Here is a 25,624-nt window from a genome sequence, read left to right on the forward strand (position 1 = left end):
TGGAACAACACAGCCAGTTTATCATAGATTTAACTCTTGTCACTTTTCCTCTCAGAGTCACTGGTTTAAAGAGTGAAAAGTGATAAGAATTTAAATGAGAAGTATATTCAAAGATTGTTCTTGGAATTGATTGTGGTTAATTACAGTGTGTACAGTATAAATGGTTCATTATTGTTTTCAGCACCAGATTAAATCTGCTTCATCAACAAACACATGCATGAAAAGTGTTGATATGATGTTTTTTCATTCATAATATAATTAATCAGGATCATTTGTTTCAAATAGAACCCACAATGTCCTTCAGGGCTAAAGTTTATGGACGAGAGAGAGAATGTTTGTCTCATTGTAAACTATTTTACAGGAAGATAAATGGTGCCTCACAATAGGCACAGTAAAACTAGAGACTGAATTTAAAAGTGTAGACAAACATCAAGACACTTATAATGCAGCATTTTTTAACCTTGTGTAAATATTGTTCTGGCAGGTGTATCAGTTACTGGAGTTCAGACATTGTTTTGGCCTTATGATAATCTCCTTAATGCACCTTGGCACTGCAGAGGATCCTACTTTAGCTGTGGAGAAGCTCTCATATGTCACTGGTATTCTGTTGCAGAAGCCTTGCAAGTCTTTCCTGTGACAAAGAAGCACAATTGGGCCTAACAGTTGCTAATCTAAGAACCTGTGAAAATGATGATACCTCATGATAGCAGTAACACTTGCAGAGGTCTGCACTTTATGAAATCCCAAACTTAATTAGATTTGTTCTGTAGGGAGGAAGGACAATAGGAAGAATAATAATACTCATATTTATAGGGCTTTATTTTCCTCTGTTGTTTAATTAATGCATCCAAAGTTAGTTATGTATAAACATGACATATGCATCCTGTGAAAGAAAACTTGTCAAACAAATGGTGATGGCATTTGCTTTGCAGTTCCCTTGATACAAAATCCCCAATGCCACCACATCTGAACAAAACTGCAAATAAAAATATCCCTATTTTACAATATTTACATACAAAACATTGTATTTATACAATGACTGCAGTGTGAAATTCTTCCAGCACAGTGCCATGACATGAAAATCTCCTAAAAAGACATACATCACTTTAAATAAATAAAAAAAGCCTGCCAATGTGTCTAATTATCTCATAACAAACAATGGCGGAAATCTTGAAGCAGGGCCAATGCTGGAGTTAATGTGACAAGATTACAAAATGCCACAACATCACTGCATCACACTTTTGTGAAACATGGGGTCAAATTACAATTTTGCTTGCAACACTTTACTTAAAGTATTTCACATTCATGAGCAGAATATACACATTTAATAAATGGTTTATAACAAATGACGTGTAATGTAATGTTACATTAATATTTAATGTATTTATTTATTTGTCAACAATTATATGAGTGGAGGCTGGTGTATAAACAGTTAATTGATGGCAATATAGTATAAAACAGTTGTAATGATATAAACAAAACAGAACATTTTTTAGCAGATATTTTTTAAACTGGTCTAAGAAAAGCAGTCCTGTTTTTAGACTAATGACATATTATCCCAATGAATTTGTGCAATTACTGAGGAATTATTTAGGCTCTGCAGTTGTTTATTGGCCTCATTATATAGTGCATAAAGGAACAGAGAGGGGATGATTGCAGTTCTATTTTTGAACTTATTACTTTCCAGCAAGTCTTCAGTCTGAGTCATTTCAATTTGTATGTAAACTTGAACAAATAAACATGAACTACATACTGTCTGGAAAGTGAACGGAGCCTGAGCTATTTCTTTTGGATTTGGGTCGTGTAATGGAAGGAGATCTTTAAACACTACGATCTCATTTGGTACTCTCACAAGTGTGTTTAGTGTCAACACTGTACTTTTAAACAAATTGTGGTTGCTTCAGACAAAAGATTTGTAAAATTGAATGAGGTAGTAATAGACATTATAAAAATGATTGTAATGATCTGGACATAATATATTCAAGTAAGAAGTGAAAACTTCTAGGGAGCTGTCTGGAGGGAAAACAGTGTCAAGTTTCCATTAATCTCTTACTGAAATGCTCTAACACAGTCAAAGGCTTCGTTTTTACTATTTTTGATCACAATTGACCCTAAAATCTCCAGCTACTCTTATGAACCTGCAGGAGGACAAATATTTAGCGATATACTGGCTCAGATGTCTGACTTTTGTCGTGGTTTATGAGAGTGTGATGATACTAGAGCTCAGACGGATGCCAGACATGTTCATCCAAAATGTTGTCGTCTGGCTAGGTCAAAGGGCTTTAGCTTTCTAGGACTGTCTCTGAAATCTGATAGCATGAACATCATCACTCAATCGGTGCCACAGCACACGTGGTATTAGAACTTTTTCTAACATGGTCATATTTGTATGTTTAACTTGTGTAAATGAGTTGCTTACATGTATTTGCGTTTGCAAACTCGCTAGCCTAAAATTGCCAAAAAAAAAATATTTTTTAATTAAACAGAATTTAATTTACATTTAGTTTATATTACGGATTATCGATTGGTTAAAGATTAGCATGCTAATGGAAATAAGTGAATAAACTGCAAATTAAGTTAAAAGGAGAAAAACTCCCAAACATGCTAATTCAAACTGGATTTGATCAAAAACTGGTGATTGTTTCTTATTTTTTTCAAATTTTTAAAATGTATTGTGTAATCCAACTAAATTTTGTCACTTTCATTTGTTTTTATCATTTAGCAGGAATACATTTTACTGACAACCCTCTTCAGAAGAGTTTCAGATTAGCAATAAGCATTTCAGTGGCCTACTAGAGCAGAAAAGGTAACAAACATGACTCTAACCAAACAATTAATAATCTATAGCACAAGAGGAACCACTGGAAATCAGGACATTTGAGTCACCTCACTCTTACACTTTATTCTTTTTTTTCTTTTTTCTTTTTTTTTACAATTTAATCATAGTGTTTCCAGTTTGACCCTCCTGAGCTTTCCGGCTTGCTCACATAAACAATAAAACTTCAAATGTCTGATTGATGATTCTGTTTTTAACAAATGACTTTTGTCCCTTACTTACATTATCCTAATACATTTGATGAACAAATGTAAATGTTTGTATCTAATATATTTTGTGTCACTTTCAACCTTCATATTTTCCATCATATCAGATTACACCTCTGCATTTCTGACAGTTTAACCAGTCAGTGGGGGGGGGGTCAGGCATTGACCCTCTCATCTCCCCTCTGTGCTGCTAGGGTCAAAGGTTTAAAGGTTTTCTGTTGACAACTCAACTATCAGTATAAGACTTGAGGAACGGTTTTGACCCCACTTATATCCCTTATTCCACTGGCTCTCGTGAATTGGCTGGTGGTTTAGAAGTCCTACAGTACATGTCGTGCTTCACAAAGGGTTTTATTTGTCAGTAAACTCTATTGATGTCGATTACAGCTCTATTGTCCATGTGGAATTTTCAGTGAACAGGTGATAATATTTACGTCTGCAGATTTTCCGAGACAGGCACTTGTGTTGTCTCAAGGGGACAGATGTATTTATAAACCCTTTCTTTAAATGGACTGGTTGTACTGTGTGTCCTGACAGATGAACTGAAGACAAGGTCAGGCTTGTAGCTTGACCTTCCCTTAAGGCAAGTGTTTGTTCCCCATACGTGGCAAGAAGGGGATCATGTTATATGATGTGTAGTAGTTTGCATTCTTTCCTTGTTGAAAGATGAAACTGAACTGGCAAAGAAGGGGAGGGGGCATTAGAAGCTAAATACTGAGGACTTCACACCCTTATAAAGAGGCCTATATACTCAATAAAAATGTGTAACTTGATCTCTTATGCTCCCGGGTGTACTTATTTGGAAGAAATACAAATATAGCTGTCTCCTCAGCACTGTTCTCAGAGCTCAACCATTTGTCACTGCCTCAAGTCTTATTGTGGATCAACCTTTAATATAAAACACTCACTTCCAGTGTGGTCTTAGTCTTAAATATAACAAACTACTGATGCTTTTATCAATATATCATAGTCATAAGACTTTAAATATTATTGTGTTTATTCATTGTGTTTCAAATCTTACTGTATTAGCTTTCTGCAGCAGCAACTGCTTGCACTGATCCCAGAAAAATAAACACAATTTTAAAGGATTAGTAAATAATAAGACAGAAAAATCAACCACTTTTGTCCAGTTTCTATAATTGTTCAACAAGCTTTATGTCTTAAATAATAGTAATAATAGAATGAGGAATGACACAGTATATAAAGTAGTAAAAGGTCCTTAATTGATGGTGATAAACTCGTCTATGAGGGCAGATGTAGTTTCATACAATATTGATACATAGCATGAAAAAATGAATGTCCCAAAAAATCTATCCAGATTTTTTATTTTTTTTTTGTAGATAAATAACCAGTTTGGAATGTATTCCTGGCTAATTAAGTGGTTTATATTAAAGGTACTTCATCACCCTGTAAGTGCAGTATTACCATACAGAAGTCTTGCTCACTGCAGATTTGCTCACAATGCAACAATATAACCAGATATATTAAAGAAGTAGTTACTTCTGTATAAATGGCATAGCAAAATATCTGATGGTAGACAATTATATATCTCCTCATGGTGTATATTATCATGTTCCCTATCTTAAATTCATATGGGTTCTTTCCTCCCAACAGTTTAATTCTTATCATTTTATCCATCTGTCCTTTTGCTACAGTCCACTCTTCACAAAACCAGTTCTAAACAACAGGATTTCAGAAGTAAAATATATGTATGACTGAGATACATTGTAATACAAGGCCATACTCATAGACTGTAAAAAATAAGGCCAAACTTTGAAATACCTGTAGTATGTGTCAACCAGATTCCTTCTGTCAATTATTATTATCTTTTACTTTATCTTCTAAAACCTACTAGTACTAAAATATTAATTAATCCTGTCCATAGTATTTTGCTTGTGATGCATACTAAGTTTTTAGGTCAGAATACTGGTCAAGCTTCAAGTAAGGTTGTAATTGTATTATCGTCTATAAAACAAAATGCTTTATTTCTTTATGTTTGCTTTTTATCTATATTCTGTAAAGATTGGTCACCAATAAATCGATTTATAATGTTAACCTACAGCAAGCAGAGACATTACAACGCACAAACACACTGAGGTATCACTGTGTCTTGAGGTCCACTAATAGGTCTATTTTCATCCCAACTTGACAACATGTGTTTTGAAGCACATAAAAACTGTAAGGTCACACACTGGACTGTCAGTAACATTATCACCATGAGGCAAAGATTTGCAGTTATCGTAACCTGGAGAACTTACGTGATAACTGGCGACAGTTGACAACACGGTTATTTTAATGATGAAGCTACATACGCTGCTGCTTAGACACAAATACACCACTCAAAATCTGTTTATTTCTAGTGCTACTATTAGTAATTAGATGTATGTTCTCCTGATAAAAGTTTATTGATTTGTCCGTTTTCAAATAATGATCAATAATTGTCTTCAGTTGTAGCTCATGGCATCTATCTTGATTTTGTGAAGGTGGCAATGGTAAAGGAATCTCTGCATGTAGTTGGTGAATTAATGAAGTGAAATAGTTTTTTTTGTGTAATTACACTATGCAGTATATTCTAAATAATCCAGAAATGTTTTCAGATAAATCCTCAGAGTTAAGACACTGCCTGATTGGTGTAAAGATATTGTCAATTCTCTGTCCACTTTAAGTGTATGACCTTACATTTAAACTTTCTGCTTGTAATGTTTTCTGAATAAATAACTCCATACAGCCCTTGAATTAATAGGATACTGGGGCGACCTCTAGCTCACCCAGTAAGAGCGTTTGCCCCATGTAGGCTGAGGTTCGAATCCGACCTGCGGCCCTTTGCTGCATGTCATCCCCCATCTCTCTCCCACCTTTCCTGTCTATCCACTGTCACTCTGAAATAAACGGAAAAAAGCCCCAAAAAAATAATCTTAGAATTAATGGGATACTTTGCCGATTTCAATCCAGCTCTGTGTCATCTTTGCGTGGGCAGTGTGTTTTGATTAAAGGTGCAATAGGTAAGCCTTATAAAATTAACTTTCTGTCATATTTGCTGAAACTGACCCTATGTTTGAGTAGAACTACATGAAACAGGTAATAAAAATAAAAAAATCCGGCTCCTCTGGCACCACCTACCTGTACCTGTACCTGTACCTGTAGTGCGATTTGCAAAAATCCACCACTCCCTGTTCAGATGCACCAATCAGGGTCGGGGGGGGGGGGGGGTTGGGGGGGGGGGGATGTCTAACTGCGTGTCAATCGCTGCTCAGGCACACACATTTCGTAGCATCCTCCCTTCCCCCTTCCCCTCGCACGAGCTGCAGATAGGTTTCCTCCCCTTCTACCCTCTTCACACGCGCTCTATCATGTACAGCTCTCCCTTGTGGGGGGAGGGGCTTAGGAGACTGTTTTGGGCTTTAGCAGAAAGGGGGGAGGGACTGAGAAGTTGAGAAGTCGATGTTTTTTGGCTAAGTCCTGGATCTTCACAATCCTACCTACGGCACCTTTAACGGTGTTTGGCTTCCCTCCATGGCACCAGTGCTCGGAGCAGCTGAATCTCAACAGACCTCAGCTGCTCCGACCAACAGAGGGGAGCCACACACCGTTCACACTGCTATGATACAGAGCTGGATTTAAATCAGCAAAATATCTCTAAAAGAGTGATGTGAAACCAACAGAATAATGCCACAAAAAAAGCCATTCAATTGCTTGCAGATTTATTTCTTACACATTCGAAACATCAGACAAAAAGATCATATTGTATGACTTCTTGTACTGTGCCTAGACTGATGGTCATTCTTCGGCCTCCTTTCCCTTTAAACAAATACAAAAGAGACAGTGAGAAGTTAGTGGTTAAAAACGTTGTCAAGATATAAAGATACAGAAATTCCTTGTATAAATATCAGGGTGTACTACTGAATGAAAAGAAATAAAAATGAAAATACCCTGACGATCTCACGGCTTTTGGCTCGCAGCTTGTTGACCTGAGACTCGGCGATGTCAGCTCTCTCCTGAGCCTCCTCCATTTCGTGCTGCACCTTCCTGTACCTGGACAGGTGAGTGTTGGCCTGCTCCTCCTGGAAAGTTAAAGTAGTGACATATTGAACAATCTTACCAGTTGTATGAGATGAAAAACATGCAGTCATTAAATCCTGCTGCATCATGCTGTCAGTCCTCTGGTGTTAGAAAAGGTGTTACTGGTGTGACGCCTATTTGCGTTGCATGTGACAAATATTTCATACTCACAGCTTCCTCAGACTGCCTCTTATAGGATTTCACTTTCAGCTGCAGCTTGTCCACCAGATCCTGAAGTCTGACAATATTCTTTTTGTCCTCCTCTGTCTAAAGGCGGTAGACAGAAGTCTGTTTAAGACCAACATTAAAGCCAATACCATCACCCCAACGTTCTTTTAGGGTTATCTTTAAAAACAGTAAAGACTACACTATTACATACAACTTAGTGAAGCAACTTCAGAAAGACTGGCAAAAGCAACCAAATAGGCTACAAACACTGAAGATATGAATTAATGCAGCAGAGAAATTTACATATTTTCCTTTTAACCACTTGTACAATGTCTGTAGAGGATCCTTCAGTGCTGTCAATCAAGCTGCCTGAGAACTAAGTGAGTTAAATATCACGTGGTCATAATATGAGCACATAACTGCATGTATTTATGCTGGTATACGGTAGAATGTTTATTTTTAGCTGTGGCCCACTCTATTTCACTTCAGTATGTCTGTCGGAGCGTCACACATATGATGGTGATTCATGCCCTCTAGAGGTTTGTCTTCAGTAGTACAAATTATAGAATTGCTTCAGAAGAATACTATATGAAAATAAGCAGTTGCGCCACTATGTTTTGGTGGTGTCTGTACCTGGTAAGACAGTTCCTTTACTCTGCGTTCATGTTTGCGGATGCCTTTCACAGCTTCAGCTCCAAGTCTCTGCTCGGCCTCGACCTCACACTCAAGCTCTCGGACCTGGACGATAAGAAGTGCAGATTTAATGGAGACAGAACAGAATATGTTTGGACAGATAGGAAATCTTTTAAGAGCTTGTTAGGTAAACATGTTTGTTACAAGAAGAAAATAGTTCATTGCAGTGGGATGTAAAGACCCTGAAATTAAAGCTGAAAGACAGCAATTTAACTTCAAACATGGTTTCAATTCAAAACAAAATTGCAAGAACACAGATCCAAAACAAAACAAAAATAATTTTCCTATATAGTAAACTCACTCTAGCCTCCAGTTTCTGAAGCTGCTTCTTGCCGCCCTTCATGGCCAGATTCTCAGCTTCATCCAGGCGGTGCTGCAGGTCCTTCACTGTCACCTCCAGGTTCTTCTTCATCCTCTCCAAATGAGCGCTGGTGTCCTGCTCCTTCTTCAGCTCTTCTGCCATCATGGCCGCCTAAACATGTAGTGATCGTAAAAAGGCCAATGAGCTGAATAATCAAGGAAGATAAGGCCTTATTTTTACAAATTAGGCCTTATCTTAGCAAAATGTAAAACAAAAGAGTAGATTAATACAGCACAGTATTTAGCTGTATTTATATTATATATATATATTTATAAAAAAATAAATACACAGGTTCTAAAGTCTACTTTATTCATATTTAGTCATGAATTTAATTTAGCTGTCCTTTATTTAAAAACAGCTGGGTACTACTGGTGTTCCAAAGTAACCACTGGAATTTCTCAACTTTAGGCTCAAATCTTGGACTTGCTGTATACAGTAAGCAGCTGGGTTTTAAATGAAATAATGAGTACAGGCTAAAATACTAAAACAGGGCTCACATCAGTGATGGCCTTCTTGGCCTTTTCTTCAGCATTTCTCGCTTCCTGGACAGCATCTTCCACTTCACCCTGGATCTGGACAAGGTCAGTCTCCAACTTCTTTTTACTGTTTATGAGATTTGTGTTCTAAAGGGACAAATATATGGTGAGGTTTTCATACATTTACTAAATGTTCTTGTATTTACAGTAACAGTACTCATAACATACAGATACCTGAGAGTGCAGCAGTCCCACACGCTCGCTGGCATCTACCAGCTCCTGTTCAGCCACTTTGCGGCCTCTCTCCGTCTGCTCCAGTGCAGATCTCAGCTCCTCGATCTCAGCCAGCATCAGGCTGTTCCTGCGCTCCACCATGGCAACCTGCTCCTTCATGTCTTCCTGGCCTCTAATGGCTTCATCAAGGTGCAGCTGGGCATCCTAAAGTCAAGATAATACAAATTCAATTTAGCAATTTACATATATTCAAGCCATGTAGCTGTATTTTTGTACATGTTTATATATTGCATATTTATGCCCGACCTTAAGCTGTCCCTGCACGTTTCTCAGCTGTTTCTGGGCATCGGCAGCCTGGCGGTTGGCGTGGCTCAGCTGAATCTCCATCTCATTCAGGTCTCCCTCCATCTTCTTCTTGATTCTCAGGGCATCATTCCTGCTCCTGACCTCAGCATCCAAAGTGCTCTGCATGGTCTCAATCACTCTCTGGCTGTTCCTCTTGATCTGCTCGATCTCCTCGTCCTTCTCTGCAAGTTTTCTGTCAATTTCACTCTTTACTTGGGTGAGCTCGAGCTGGATACGGATGATCTTTGATTCTTCGTGCTCCAGTGTCGCCTACAAAATTAAATGTAAGTTGGAAAACCTCAGAATTAAGTAGTATTAAGTATACAGAAGGTTGCAGTTTTTGGATGAAGATTCTTAACTTCAGAGTACCTTGTTTGGATGTTTCTATGCAAACAAGTCTTTTTAAATACCTCAGCCTCCTCTAGGGCAGTCTGGACTTCTGCTTTCTCGCTCTCTGCTGTCTTCTTCCCCTTTTCCAGCTCATGAATTGTCTTTCCTGATTCAGCAATATGTTCAGTCAAATCAGAGATTTCCTCTGTTGAGAAAAACAAAACAAAACACAAAATTCACATAATACATTCATAATTCTTATTATATACTAAGTTTACTGTTGTAATTATAGTATTGCATTAATTCTTTATGTCATTTTCTCTAGCAACTGAATACCAAAATTCAATTTTTGGAGCATCACAAAAACAATTTAACTTAACAATAATTTTGCATATGTAAGCCTTTGTTTTTCTTCAATGTATTTAATATCAACAATCACACACAGGATTTGTTGTCTTACGCTGCAGGATCTTGTTCTCTCTCTTCAGGGTCTCCAGGTGGTCCAGGGCTTCTTCATAGGAGTTTTTCATTCTAAACATCTCAGTGCTTAATGACCGAGTCTCCTTCTGAGCTCCTTCAAGCTCTGCCTGGCTTTCCTCATACTTCTGTTTCCACTCTGCAAGAACCTGAACATGTAGGAAACAAATTAGTGTTTTCTGTCACCTCATGAGATGAAAAAAATGAGATGAAAAAAAATCTAACCTTGTCAAAGTTCCTTTGCTTCTTGTCGAGGTTAGCAGCCAGAGCATTAGCTCTCTCCACATCAAACATCATGTCTTCCACTTCACCCTGCAGTCTCTGTTTTGTCTTTTCCAGAGAAGCACATTTTGCATTCACAGACTCAATGGATTCCTCTGCATCCTGAAGACGCTGGGCAAGCTTTTTCCTGTTAAGAATATTTGATTTACAAACTTTCAGTATTCGATTACTCATACTCACTAGTGGTGGGTAGACAAAGTTAAGATTGTAATGTCTTACTTAGCATCCTCCAGCTCCTCAGTGCGCTGAATGGCATCAGTCTCGTATTTGGCTCTCCACTGAGCCACCTCACTGTTGGCCTTGGACATTGCGCGCTGCAGCTCAGATTTGGCCTCCAGCTCCTCCTCATACTGCTCTCTGAGCAGGTCGCAGTCATGACGAGCTGACTGAACAGCATGAGCCAGGGCGTTCTTGGCCTAATAATGACAAAATACATCATGTGGCAAATCAAATTTCTTCTTATTAAGAAATACGTTAGACCATTTGTTGCTACATTAAACAAAAGCATACTGCAGTACCTTAATTTCCTCCTCAAGGTGCTTTTTGAGCTCCTCAATTTGGTGAATATAAGCCTGTTTTCCCCTTGTAAGCTGAGAAACAAGAGACTCCTTTTCCTCCAACTGACGACCAAATTCCCCTGATTGAAAAATAATTCTTTGGTTAGTGATTCGTGCTAACTTACATTGTAATGTTCTTTAAAACATTACAGGTTCAGATTGTTTTATTATTCTCTTCCTATATGTTGTACTCACCATTTTCAGTCATCAGTCTTGATCTTTGAACATTAATTTCATTTAGCTGACGCATATGCTCTTCATTCTTGGTCTTTAATTCACTTAATTGATCCTCAAAAGCACGGCACATTTTCTCCAGGTTACCCTACAGACACAAATCAACCCAATGTTAAGTCCACTGTAGTCATAATGCTACTGTAGATGATGAAACAGGAATTGTGATAATTATTATTCTTTAAATAAAAGCAAAATGTTTACCTTTGATTTGGCGACAGACTCCATATTGCTGCTGAGGTCATCGATCTCCATCCTGTATTCGCTTTTCTCTTTCTCCAGCTTCTGTTTGACTCTCTGGAGATTGTCAATCTGTTCTCCCAGCTCTGCCACACTGTCAGCCTGCTTCTTGCGCAGAGCTGCAGCGGTGGCCTCATGCTGCAGGGTGGACTCTTCCAGGTCACGGCGCAGCTTCTGAAACTCGGCCTCACGCTTCTTGTTCATTTCAGTCTGAACAGACGTTGCTCCGCCAGCTTCTTCGAGCCTCTCGCTGATCTCCTCAAGTTCCCTGGAGAGATCAGACCTCTGCTTCTCCACCTTGGCCCGAGCAGCTCGCTCAGCCTCGATCTCTTCCTCCAACTCCTCAATACGAGCCTGAGATGCAAAAAACAAAGTACATATATATGTGTATATGGCCTGTATGCCAAGCCCGTATTTCTGTAAGGTTTGACTTGGTTTTTTGCGTTCATGACAAAATGATATTATCAAAAAATAAGACTGTATTTAAACTAAACTAAACAAGAATGTAATTCATGATAATACAGAGAAAATCCGCTGAACAACTCAACATTTCAAAACAGGTATAAAACAAATTTTCTCTTAGAATTACACTATTTGCAGTTAAACAACAGGACACTTAAAAGTTTGAAGTGAAGCCGACACCAATTCGATTATTATGACGTTTTAAAAAATGATTTACTTTTCTTTTCACTAATCCTAAATGTCTATTAATGGCTTTATTATAAACATGCAAGTGAAACAAAAATGTCCACTAGTTGTTTTAGTGAGTGTAAAATAACTGCGCTCCTGATTTGCATTCCCTCCATCCATCCCTCTGTCACTTCCATAGGAAAGATGACTGTAAACATATACTTTTGATTGACAAACAATCAAATCACAAACATTCAACAAAATTTTTCCCCAAAGCCCAAACACACATTACCTGGAGTTCCTTGATTTTCTTATGAAGTTGAACACCAAGTGACTGTTCATCTTCTATCTTGCCAAGAAGCTGACTCATCTCAAAGTCCCTCCTTTGTTAGCAAAAATAATGAAACATGTTAGATGCACACTGTTATTTTGGGAATTGTGGAGGTTATAAATTAAGTTCTCATTATTACATACTTCTTTACTTTCTCGTCAGACTGCTGCTTGTCATTCTCCAGATCCATGATGGATTCATGGGCCAGTTTCAGATCTCCTTCAAGCTTTCTTTTCGATCGCTCAAGATCCATACGAAGCTTCTTTTCTTGCTCCAAGGAACCTTCAATCTAGTGCATTTACATATAGTGTAATGAGTACCAGTGGAAATATAGAAACAAATTTGGTGCACTTGTTTCAAACAAAAAAACGCCTCTTACATCATCCACTTGCTGCTCCAGCTTGACTTTAGCCTTGGTCAGAGTGTTGACTTTGTCTTCCTCTGCCTGCAGATCATCAAGGGTCTGCTGATGGGCCTCTTGGAGGGCTTTCTTCTCTTTGGTCAACTTAGCAATAATCTCATCTTGAGATGACATTTCCTCAACCAGGTTTTTAACCTGTATACACAATATTGTGAAAATAAGTTTAGTGTTCTGCAAAGAGCAGACTTCAACATCTAAGGGAAGATACCAACCTTGTTCTCAGTGGCATGTTTCTCCTTTTCCACTTTGGCCAGGGTGAGCTCCAAGTCATCGATATCTTTCTTTAACTCAGAGCACTCGTCCTCCAGCTTCCTCTTCTTTGCAGTCAGCTCAGCATTCATTTCCTCCTCATCCTCCAGTTTCTCAGACGTCTCTTTGAGTTTGGCCTCAAGCTGGATTTTTGCTTTAATGAGCCCCTCACACCTTTCCTCCGCATCACTGAGGTTTTCACCTTCCTAGATTTGCAATGACATACAATTAAAATTATAGTGAGTTATTTGTAAAAAAAAAAAAAAAAAAAAAAGGTAGCAAATTGTCTTGTTCTATTTAACGTACAGACTGAATTTGTAGCATCAAGTCATTCTTCTCCTGCAGCAGAGAAACCATCTTCTCCTCCAGTTCTTTCTTCTTAGCCAGAGCCTTTGTCAGATCTTCTTTCATCTTTCCAAAGTCCTCTTTCATTTGGGCCATCTCTTTTTCAGTCTCTGCACTCTTCAGCAGAGGCTTAATCTTGAAGTACAGTTTCATCCATGGCCAGGTTTTGACATTCATGAATGAGCGGATGTTATACTGAATGGAGTAAATGGCTTCCCTGGTAATACAAGACAGAGAAAAACAATCTTCTTTTTTTTGCTGTACGTGCCACAGTATATTTGTACTGTAGCTTTCAACATACTAAGCCCACCTTCTCTGCATCATTTTGGCAAATTCTCGTCTCATCAGGAAACCTCTGCAGACAGCCTGAGTCATTGTGACCAGTTCAACCAATTTCTCATCTCTCATCTCCTCAAGCGTACCCAGTAGTCCAGCCTTGAAGAATACCTGACAATAGATGAAATAACATTGATTTAACCAACAACAACAAAAAATCAGTTTCAAGCTACCCAGTGATTTCATTATTTCATGATTGTAATTGAGTCTGTTTATTTACCTTGGTATGTCCAAATCTGTACTGGGATTTGTCCACACTTATGGATGCCAGCAGTTTCTCTGAGGCCTTCTTGTTGTCGATGAACTGTCCCTCAGGGATGACACTAGCATTCAATACTTTGTATCTGAAAGGATTTACTCAAATCAGATCATCAACGGAACAGAATCAACAAATGTGGACTAAGAGGTACAGAAATAGCTAGTGTACCTTTGCTTGAAGTCAGCGTAGAGGATTCTGCTGGGGAAACCTTTCCTGCAGATCCTGATACCTTCCAGCACACCATTACACCTCAGCTGGTGGATGACCAGGAAGTTCTCCATGAGACCTTAAACAGTAACAAGCACACCCAATGTGAGAACAGATGAAGCCCTTGCACAGATTAGTGGTACTGTAGAGATGTGTCATTAGCAGACTTTTGCAACAGCAACTATGGGACATACAGGCTAACCATACAGTAGAGGAAGTTCTGGGTTCTTAAGACCCTCTGAATTTTTGTGAGGAATATGAGACTTCTGTCTTTCATGACTTTTTTGGGACATACCTGGTGTTTTTGATTCATTGGGAATCAAACAGCGCACAAAGTGTGGATGAGTGCTTCTTAAGTTGGTCATCAGCTTGCCCAAGTTTTCCTGTTGATGGACAAAACATTTATATTTTCTCAAAATTCTTGACACTGACATGATACAACTATACTATAGTACATATTTCACAAGTATTAGATAAAAGCACAAAAATAATGTTTAAGGTTGAAGTTTCAGGTAATAGAGGTTGAAAGGGGGAGTAGCTTCCTGTATAGGGAGACCAGACTACCATGTTGAAGGTCTCCTAAATCAATACACCACATTGTTCTGCAGCGATGTGCAAACCTGGCCTGCTACAAAAAGAAATCTATGGTATTACCGAGTCACTGGTAAACTACATATATGCTTCTTGTGTAAACCTTAGTGTTAGGATCTCTTTTAAAAGTGACCAAAAATGTATCTGTGAAAATTAACATTACCCTGAAAAGAGCCGACACTGTCTGGAAGGAGCCACCCTTCTTCTTGCCACCACCCTTCTTTCCACCTTTACCATCTGTAAAAAGCATTAACAGTTTTATTTTCATTTTGCATCCTCATTTGGTATATAAATGATTTCCAAGTATGATGGTATTGATGTTTCCGAATATTCTTTTTATATTTTATCTCAAATTCTTTGGGGGTGACTTTGTATATACCCCATGAGCTTCCCTAATTCCTTTCCTGTAAAAACTAAACTATGAAATGTACTGGTGATGTCTGGCTGAAATGACCATGATACAGTACATTTCCTTCCATATTACATGTAGTGTAGTACCTTAAATACTGTATAAAGAACTCTACCTTCTGTTGAGGCATGTGATGCATAGAGGTGAGCCAACAGTTTGACTGCAGACTTCTGGTAGAGCTGAACCACTGAGTCGTTCAGGGGGTCTTTGTTCTTATCCAGCCAGCCAGTGATGTTATAATCAACAGTGCCGGCATAGTGCACCAGGGAGAAATGGGCCTCAGCTTTGCCTTTAGCAGGTTTGGGTTTCTGGAAGGGAGCACTTTTACCAAGATGCTGGTCATACAGTTTGTTCTTGAAGGTGACGTCTGATGCCTTGGGGAACATGCACTCCTCTTCAAGGATGGAGAAGATGCCCATTGGCTGTCATGATGAAATTATTTTTTAAGACAAAAGCTTTTAACATCATTGGATAGTTTTCTGTTTTTATGAATATACCGCATGTCGCTCACCTTCTCAATCAGCTCAATGCAGGCAGCCAGGTCCATACCAAAATCTATGAACTCCCATTCAATTCCCTCTTTCTTGTACTCTTCTTGCTCCAGGACAAACATGTGGTGGTTGAAAAACTGTTGCAGTTTTTCATTGGTGAAGTTGATGCATAGCTGCTCCAAGCTGTTGTACTGAAGACGGGACAGAAGATACAGTGTCAAACTTTATTGTGCTGGTTCACTCTGTAAAACTTAACACGTGCCAGTGTTGTTTACTTACATCAAAGATTTCAAACCCTGCAATGTCTAAGACACCAATGAAAAAGTTCCTGGGCTGCTTGGTATCCAGCATCTCATTGATTCTGACGACCATCCACAAGAACATTTTCTCATAGACAGACTTGGAGAGAGCCGAGACGGAATTATGCACCTAAAGATGGAAAGAATTTAGGTTATATGAACCATTTTTTTATATTAATTAATACATATATCTTCATAAACTAATATTTTTATGTAAATTACCTGTGGCACTGTTTGACCTTTTACCACCATTTCATTGCCGACCTTGACTCTTGGGTAACATAAAGCCTTGAGCATATCAGCGGAGTTCAGGCCCATGAGGTAGGCGATTTTATCCGCCTCTGATAAAAAACAGAAACCACCAATTATCACTCAATGATGCTAATAAGTAAAAAAAAAAAGAGAGGATTGGCGATGATGTGAAAATGTACAGTATTTTTTTTTTAAATATCCATTCATTCATCCTGTGCTGATTATTTGGATCTATAGGTCCATGTGACAACAGGGTAAGTGTAGGATAGTCCAGACATTGTTCTCCTCAGTCAAATCCTCCAGAAACGTGGAAATGTAATTGAATAACAAAATACACAGTATAAAAGTGGAACTCTGACTAAATGTATGCAGTGAAAAAAATCATAACAGTATGTTAGTAATGATAAATTGTTTGCACAAGTATGATATCAAGAAATTTGACTGCCATTCACCCTCATTGCCATCAGGCTCAGCCTGCTCTTCACGCTGCTTCTGCTTGAACTTCATGTTTCCGTGGTGTATCACCGCTCCAGTCAACTTGTAGATGCTTATCTTCTCTTCAGCAGTGAAGCCCAGGATGTCGATGGCAGTCTGCATGAATGAATCATCAGAAACACAGATTTGGTGAAACATGTTTATTTACAGTATTTTTGTATTTCGGTAACAGATCATCATTACAGACAAAGGTTTACTAGTTCACTTTGTGTTGTCAGTTGCTCCAACAAGACATCATAATGACATCTGAGCAACCCTTACAGTATGTGCAATATTCAATCACTTTAAAGTTACAGTGTAACTTTGAATGTCTTGGATTTTGCAGCGTGTGTACTCACATCAGTGGCTATGAACTCCTCAACGTCATTGATACTTTTTACAGTGATTTCACCATGACTGACCATGGGGAAGTCGTAAGGGTTGGTGGTGATGAGGAGAGCCTCTGAAAAATATTTATTGTATTTTATTATACAGACTCAGGTGAAGCGTGCATTAGTTCTATAAAATGATATACATTATGGCTAAATCTCTCACCTATCAGCTCAGGTTTGTGGCCTGTCATGAGCTGATAGAAGATGTGGTAGCTCCTCTCAGCAGACAGCTGGAACGTCACTCGAGACTTCTCCAGCAGATCTATAAAACAAGCCGCTGAGCTGGTTAACAGTTTGTCCTTTCATCAAACCTTCTGGATGATAATAGGCTGGAAGCTTACATGTTTCAATATCAGCTGAAGCCAACTTTCCAGTTGATCCAAAATGGATTCTGATGAATTTACCCTATAGAAGAATGCAGTTATCAGTGTGGCCATATTTGTAACTCACTCTGCTAGTACACATGACTTATACTTGGTAGTAAATTTGTCAGATTTTAATCATATTAAAGGTCTTTCCACTTGCACCACACAGAGAGTGAGAAAAAAACAACCTAAAAGTTAAATGTTAAAATCATATTAGCCTACCAAAAACATTATTCAGTACTATACAAACAAAAACAGCATGCTTCTGAATTTTGATATTTCACTACATTCTATAGTGTTAAGACAAACAAAAACACTGAGGACTAGCAAACCATCCTTACCAGACACTATTTTTAACATCAGGATTTTGTGAACCAAAACTTACAAAGCGGGATGAGTTGTCATTCCTCACAGTTTTGGCATTACCATAAGCCTCCAGCAGTGGGTTGGCTGCAATGATTTGATCTTCCAGTGACCCCTTAAAACAATGTTACAAGAGATGCGTTTAAATTTACACTTTCAAAGATATCATACATATTATATCACATTATTTACCTGCATTTTTCCAGTCTCCATTTTCTTTCCTCCAGCCACTGCGATTGTCGCAAAGTACTGAATGACACGTTTGGTGTTGACGGTCTTTCCTGCACCGGATTCTCCACTAGAATGCAGGAAATTAGTGACACACAAGTTGGTGTGAGTCAGACATGATACAGTACATAAAAATATCAGTCCAAATTATGTCTCTTTAGCATTGACTTACGTAATCAGGATTGACTGATTCTCACGATCTGTTGATAGAATGAAATTTGAACACACACACAATGTGTTATTGCATTCATTTATCCTAAATAGTATTATTGAATTTTAGTTTTTTACATTACGTCAGTCAGAGTGTCACAAAAAACTGCATGCTTACCGGTGAAAACTAAATGTCTTATCAAAACATACATTTTTGTAAATATTGCTCTCTTATGACTATTCAGTACAGATTTCAGCCTAAAAACTGACTGATACCTTGGAGCATGAACTGGTAGGCGTTATCAGAGATGGAGAAGATGTGGGGTGGAGCCTCAATCCTCTTTTTGCCTCTGTATCCTGAGACAACCACTGAGTCATACACTGGGAGCCACTTGTAGGGGTTCACAGTGACGCAGAACAGCCCTGAGTAGGTCTGTTTGAGGAAAAGGACATTTATATTAAATGTCAACATCAAATTTACAATATATACTATATAGTGTAATAGTATAGTATATAGTGTTTGTTTAATGTTCAAACTGGTCTTACATAGATCATCCATGCTGCATAGCGCTCTTTGAGGTTATACAGCACAGAAGGCTCACTGAGGTGGGTCATCATGGCCATGTCCTCAATCTTATCGTACTTTGGAGGGTTCATGGGGAAGATGTCATCTTCTTTCACAGTGAAACTCTGCACCAAAACAGTAAAGAATTTGTTCTATAATTGTGTAGTACCATTATGAAATAAAGTGTGAGGATATGTAGCGATTACCTTAACTTGTGTCTATTGTATTACATGACAGTAGATCTCTACATACCTTCCCACCCTGAACTTCAACAGTGGCTTTGCCACCCTCCTTTTTCAATAGTTTCCCCTTCAAATACATCTCAGTGGGCTCTGTCACGTAATATGCTGATTTGGCATCAAAGGGAGTGTTTTGAGCCTCTATTCTCTCCTTTTCAGATTTCCGGAGGTATATGGCCGCCGGGCCAAAACACTCCATTTCCGCGTCCGTACTCATGGCACCTCTGGAAAAATAATTAAAGTATGAATAAAATAATACAATTTAGATGAATATAAATATATTTTTTAGATTAGATATATAAATAATAAAAAGTGCATGGCTTACTAATACATTTTTAATTTGATTTAGTATCCTTTTTCCAGTCAAGTCACTAGTCATTTACCTTTTTGTTGCCAAGTGATGCAGTTGTTATGTGGATACAAAAACAAAGGAACATGCAAGTCTCACTAAAGCTGAAATTTAGAAACGTTATGCAATCTTGCAAAAGAACTGCTCTTGAACTACTAATTAATTAAAAGCACTGATCACAGCAAAAAGTGTGATGGAAGACTCACCTTCGTTGGCAGCCTGTCAGTTCCAAACTTCTGACGAGCCTGGGAGTGCTTCTTTTATACTGAAATCTCTGGACACCACGCAGGAGCAGCCCTCCTGTTTAGGTCACTGAGCTAGTCTTGAGAATGATGCCAGATGGCCTTTTCCAAACCATCATCACAACTCATGTCACCTTATCCTGGATGATACAAAAACAACATTAACATTAAATAAAAAATTAAAAAACAGATCAAAATTGCAGATTCCTGTCCAAAAATCAACCACCTGGCTATGACTATGCATTTGAACACCTCATTATGTTGTACTAAGTGGTTTAACTATGAGGAATAATGGGTATTTACTGTATTTTTTAGTTACTATAGGATTGTTGTGTATAACTTTAGGAATTAAGCTAATACTTAAAACCAGTGTGAATGTGGGCAAGACTGAAAACTAAGTCTAATTACAGGATTACTTTCTCCATCAACATGCACACAAGTTTGTTATACCATCAAACAAACCTTTGGGAGTGACATTGTTTCAAACATCTCTTGAGCATAGATTCAAGTGTTCAGTTGAGGCTAATTTAAGATCCCATTATGGTCATTTGTGCTTTCTCTCCAAAGAAAGATGACACCTTGGACGCTGTGAAAGTATTCTCTTGTGGTGCGATTAAGTTAATAAAAGATGACATACAATATGTCTGGCCTTTCTTTGCAGTCTTATTAGGACTTAAAGCAAATATAGACTCCAGCTCACAAATGCCCATGCCCTTACCATTGCAATTGTTGACAAATTCATTGAACGCTTCTGTTAATTACATGTCAGATGTATTTCAGCATCCAGTTACTAAGCCAGGCTGTGACTCCTTATTCTTGCTTCAGACTATCAGTATTGTGAATAGGTCATAAAGTTCAATTTAGTTAGGTTCTGTATCGTGGTATGTAGAGATCTATAGAAGTTTGTTGTTGTTTCTGTTCCTCTGTAGTTGGATGAGTTGTTTGAGTCCTGCAGGGGCCTCTGATACTACAAAATGCTTGAGCTGTAAGTATTTCAAAAAAATGTGCCACCCAAATGAGCGATGCATAACTTAGTTGTTTATGGTACTTATAGTTAATATAGTTTAGAAAAATAAGCTATTTTTACTTTCTTAACTATACCGGAAGAGTAAAGTAAGTGCAGCATGCTGGTTGCCAATGGTGACACAAGCTGGTAACAATGGTTGTATGAGCTAACGTTCTTTGCACATTTCAGTCAGAAAAATATAACCTTGAAAACAGAAATCATTCGATGAGAATTTTTTGTGGTTTCTCAATTACCATTAACATTTCTCAACATTTTGTGTTGAGTTCATGTTCTTGTATGGCTTATGTAAACATGCAGAGATGAAATTATGTAAAGGAAATTAATACGTGATAAGGATTCATTTTTAATACATTTTTCACCTGTTACCATAACATTTTAGTTGTTTGGGATGGTCTTTATTGTGTTGTGTAAGCCAGTACTGTAAAGGCTAGGGTGCTGTTACTGTAACGTATGAAACGCTGCAACAAGAGGAGGAGACGAGGTAGGAAATCTGGTAAACACTAATAAACAACACTTGTTCTACACAATGAAAGTAAGACATACTGTACTGTAAACATGGAAAGGTCTCAACCAACAAACAAATAAAAACCTGGGAGGCTCACATGCACAAATGAGATTGGAACCGACATTTGACCAGCTTCTCTAAGACAATATAATTCTCAAAAAGTGTAAAGTAAAGTGATTTACTACACCAATGATTCTCAAAGTGGGGTCTGGGGACCCCCAGGGGGAAACGTTTTCCAATTAATTTATTAAAATAATCATGATATACAAATTTGTATTTTTTTTTTTTTTTTTTTTTTTACAAAAGGCTTCACAGTTGAAAGATATTAAAATGTTTAAATCTATTATAGTTCATGGATTACGTTCTAATCTAACACATTTATAACTCTTAGAATATGCAAATATGTTTACTGTAATACATGTCTAATATATTGTTCTATCATATAACTAAGACTATAGAAATAAAAAAATAGGCCAAATAGGTCAAATAATTCCAAGGCACATCCACGGAGTTCCTGGTATATTCTCTATCGTCTATGAGGTCTTCTGCTGAAAAAAGATTGAGAATCTCTGTACCACAAAATATGCCCTATTTTCTGAATTGGTTTGTAATATAATAATATATAATTATTAATCTTCAGTTGCATCCACTGTATTAATTTGTAAAAAGAAAAAAAAATAGAACCAATAATCAACCGCAAATATTTAACAACTTTTCCACATAATAGACCACCTGTTGGTTTTGGGTAAACACTGTCTAGTCTTCATGGGGGCCAAGACATTTTTGAATTCCAAAGCAGCTAATATTCCCATGAGTGTGATAAATAACTTTTTGCAGGTGTTACGCAGCACACTGACAATGTTTGTGTGTGTGTGTGTGGGTGTGTGTGTGTGTGTGTGTGTGTGTGTGTGTGTGTGTGTTAACGTTTACTCTTGCGTGAGAGAGAAATTCATATTACTAAGCGCAGAAAGGGAGTGAAGAAAAGAGAGATTGAGAGTGATGCTTTTCTTTGCTGTTTTCTTGAGTTGACACAGAAATGGAAACATTCTGAATTGCGTTTAGAATACTGAAAGCAGCAAGTTCAAGTAAGTTAAAGACTTAAAATGTATTTACAAGTAGGTCTTCACAATTTTTTGTTGTTAGCACCTGTGAAATGTAATGTGCTTATCATGGTAGTGTCTGCATTTAGATGTGTATTACTTCTAATATTGAAGAGGTTACCTGTAAAGTATAATTCTAATGTTTTTTTGTTAATTGATGCATTATGCTAATATGTTTGTATTATCCTAAAATCTGTTTCATTTGAGACATTATGAAATTATATAAACATGTTTGTATACAACATAATGGCTTCTAGTTGATATGTGATGAAGAAATAGTGCATTCTGAAACTCCTTGATCTGGCCTGAGAGTAAAATGCCTTTTCCACTAACTAAAATTCCAAAATAGTAGATATCACTTCCAACCACGTGAAATTCTGGTCCTGTTCAGGTTGTTTGGATAATTTTCTACATATTTGTCTTCATATGCTGTAGAAATACTCAATAGTCACATAACTGAATAAAACCTGAGTAACTGGTATGTACTGAAAGTCACGTAATAAAAAGGTCAGTGTTAACAGCTTTTAACTCTTTTATGGTCAAAAGGGGGTTGCTGAGTAATGATATCACTCTAAATTAGTTTGTGAGTGGGTGCACATGCATGCACTAAACTAAGAGTAGGCTATTTAAGGCTTTGTTTTGATCACTACAACTGGGGTTAAACTATCAATGTACAGTATTTCATCAAGATTAGTAGCCTGGAAACCAGATGAATAGATTCAAGCTCATTTCCAGCTGAGCAGGACCTGGACAGACCAATCACAACCGTTTATCTAGTATGTGGCGGGTTTGAGGCGATGATTGACAGGAATATCACAGTCCTGTATGTCCGTTCAGCGCAGCGCACCAGGCTCATGACATTAGATCAAACTATCAAACTATGCGGTGCTGATCAAATATGTATTAGGACTCTGTTACTGTCTGTATTGCCTGTTTGTCGCCTCAAATGTTTTCAGAAACACATTTTAGGGTGCTGTTTAGTTGTAATTTAAGAAAGTTTGTGACACCAAAACGGATCAAGCACCACCCCAACTTGCATGTGTCACTCAGCGCTACGTCCCACTTTCCGTTGCTCTGATTGGTTGTAGGTAGGGGTTTCACAGAATAGTCAACTATTTGAATATTCGACCATCAAAACTACTAATCGACGCCACGCATTATTGTTGAATATTCATTCATCTGTGGTTTTAACATGGTGCAGTAATGAAGTAGTGGCAATGTATCAGATATGCATGTTATCAGATCAGATTATATGTAATCAGCATTTTGTCTTAAAATGTAAGTACATTGTATTTGCATTTTAGCAGTCATCATTAAAGTGTGTTTGTTTAGTTTATTGACATGAGTATCAGAAATGCCAGGTAACCCCTGCACATTTCCAGCTCTTTTTAGATGTCAACAAACAGATAGGTGAGTGCATGAGGGTGTCAGGGATTGACTCTTCATGAATTCATTTGGTAAGTGTGCATAGTGCAAAGGTCCTGCTAAAGTAACTCTTTATTTGTGAGTGGTGCATTTTACACAAAACTGCTGACAACCATTTTTTTTATTATTATAAACTTTATAATAGTTTTTTTGCCTAGCCCTTTGATGAATCAGCATCGCATACTTTTGGATTCCAAACGTGAATGGAGTTGAGTGACATGCCAAGTTATAGTGTACTTCTGTTCTAAGACAATTCAGATCTTTTAACACAAGACTGTTCTACATAAGATATGCGCTTTAACTAATTTTCTTGAATATACTCGTATGTGTCTGTCCGTAAGGGACTTTCAGTTACCAATTTAAATATATATATATAGTACAGTATTTTTAAATTAATTTTAGTAAAATGGTAAGATTTTAATAATTAAATTCAAATGACTATTAAATGTTCCATATGCCCATAATAAAGTGGGCATATCAAATAAATGTAGTTGTCTCTGATTTGTTAGTCTAAAATATAATGTTCACGTTTAATGTTTTTTCTTTCACTTTTCATAACTACGTGTGTACAGCAGTTGTGGATTTCTCTGTATTTTGCACATTGCTTCATCTTGCATTTAGTAATTGATTCATTCATTATTCATATACTGACGTGTTTGTAATTCAGGTCATTTCTGTCCCCTACAGTTAAGTGGTTCTCTACATTGGGATACAGACGAGAAATCAGTTCTTCACTTCACTGAGTCTTCCCATTATACTGTATTCCAAAGACAACACTTTTTATCACACAGCCTGCCAAATAACGTGTTAATTCCATGAGTGTGCACACCAATGCAAATAAAGGTAAATTAGATGATTTATTGAGAATTGTTGGTATAATTTTCCTTTATCATCGAGTATTTTCTACTTTGTCCTGGAAAAAATTGCAAGTATATGTTCTTTAAATAAATTACGGAACAACTTTAATACAAAAGTTTCAAGTAGTTTGCGTTATACCTTCAGCTATCTCTTAAACTTTTCTTTGATGTTTCTGTCAGTTGGCATGGATCCATCTCACCCAGGTCTTTCTTCCAGTTCCAGTGTACTGTAGATAAGGAATAATATAGCATTCGTTAGTTTAACTTTATTAGTTATTGTTACATTGTATGCAGAGCACAACGTAGTGAGAATCTGCCTCCGCATTTTAACCCATCGTATCAGGAACATTGGGCAGCCACTGGGGAATTTAACCTTACATACATGTGTTGGTGGAGGAAACCGGAGCACCTGGAGGAGACCCACACGAATATGGGGAGAACATGCAAACTCCACACAGAAAGGCCCTGCCCTGAGCCTGGTTGGTTTAGTTTGTTTGTTTTCTATATTAGGTAATTGGTTTTCTTGATTGGAAAAAATGCAGATCTAGTACAAAAACAAATGTACATTTAGCGAGGGAATCATGTAGGAACAAAAAAGTTTATTATGCATTAAAGCAACACTAGAGAACTTTTCCCGCTTCGGTCCCTCTACAGGTTGGAAGTGGAATTGTCCATTACATTACATTGTCCAGTTCATTCGAACTACAGATCCGCTACCCGATCTGGCAAACTTGCATAATGTAATGTAATGGACAATTCCGCTTCCAATCTGTAGGGCGACCAAAGCAGGAAAAGTTCTCTAGTGTTGCTTTAAAACTGTTAAATGATCTTCTAGTTAGTCATTATGAAACTGTGGTGAAAAGGGAAACTCAACCTATTTACACAAGGCGTTTGGTTTAAGGAGTAAAACACAGCCCGTGAAAACAGTTGTACAATGTCTTCTGTGGTTCTGAAGGAGCTTTCAAAGTTTGGGGCTTGGGATTTTTAAAGGAAAACCTGCGTCACAAACTGGTAAATGTAGGATCCAG

General features: G+C 37.7%; 1 protein-coding gene across 1 annotated transcript; it reads right to left on the reverse strand.

The window, feature by feature from the left end:
- Nucleotides 1-6,722: 6,722 nt before the first annotated feature.
- Nucleotides 6,723-19,315, reverse strand: LOC116041647 (myosin heavy chain, fast skeletal muscle-like). The gene is made up of 39 exons (XM_036002033.1): nucleotides 19,105-19,315; nucleotides 18,834-18,977; nucleotides 18,564-18,720; nucleotides 18,310-18,337; nucleotides 18,102-18,207; nucleotides 17,932-18,024; nucleotides 17,523-17,586; nucleotides 17,345-17,443; nucleotides 17,149-17,252; nucleotides 16,768-16,906; nucleotides 16,286-16,404; nucleotides 16,044-16,193; nucleotides 15,785-15,955; nucleotides 15,389-15,695; nucleotides 15,028-15,092; nucleotides 14,569-14,656; nucleotides 14,235-14,352; nucleotides 14,028-14,151; nucleotides 13,782-13,918; nucleotides 13,433-13,688; nucleotides 13,090-13,332; nucleotides 12,836-13,012; nucleotides 12,600-12,745; nucleotides 12,418-12,508; nucleotides 11,460-11,849; nucleotides 11,220-11,346; nucleotides 10,986-11,104; nucleotides 10,687-10,883; nucleotides 10,411-10,594; nucleotides 10,169-10,334; nucleotides 9,789-9,913; nucleotides 9,340-9,648; nucleotides 9,034-9,237; nucleotides 8,821-8,946; nucleotides 8,264-8,434; nucleotides 7,903-8,007; nucleotides 7,273-7,368; nucleotides 6,972-7,103; nucleotides 6,723-6,840 (listed from the first exon to the last, which is right to left on the reverse strand). The coding sequence occupies exons 1-39, from the start codon at nucleotides 19,306-19,308 to the stop codon at nucleotides 6,820-6,822; spliced, it is 5,802 nt and encodes a 1,933-aa protein (XP_035857926.1). The 5' UTR covers nucleotides 19,309-19,315; the 3' UTR covers nucleotides 6,723-6,819.
- Between the last annotated feature and the right edge of the window lie 6,309 nt (nucleotides 19,316-25,624).

The sequence above is a fragment of the Sander lucioperca genome, chromosome 6 (assembly GCF_008315115.2).
Source record: "Sander lucioperca isolate FBNREF2018 chromosome 6, SLUC_FBN_1.2, whole genome shotgun sequence".
NCBI classification, from domain to species: Eukaryota; Metazoa; Chordata; class Actinopteri; order Perciformes; family Percidae; genus Sander; species Sander lucioperca.

Bases quoted from the DNA above. Each gene is read 5' to 3' on its own strand.
- LOC116041647 (XM_036002033.1), bottom strand. From the start codon at position 19,308: ATGAGTACGGACGCGGAAATGGAGTGTTTTGGCCCGGCGGCCATATAC. The intron at 10,884-10,985 runs GTACTGCAGTAT...TGTCATTATTAG, and splicing joins ACCTTGAGGAGGAAATTAAG to GCCAAGAACGCCCTGGCTCA. The intron at 10,335-10,410 runs GTTAGATTTTTT...CTACATGTTCAG, and splicing joins AGCAAAGGAACTTTGACAAG to GTTCTTGCAGAGTGGAAACA.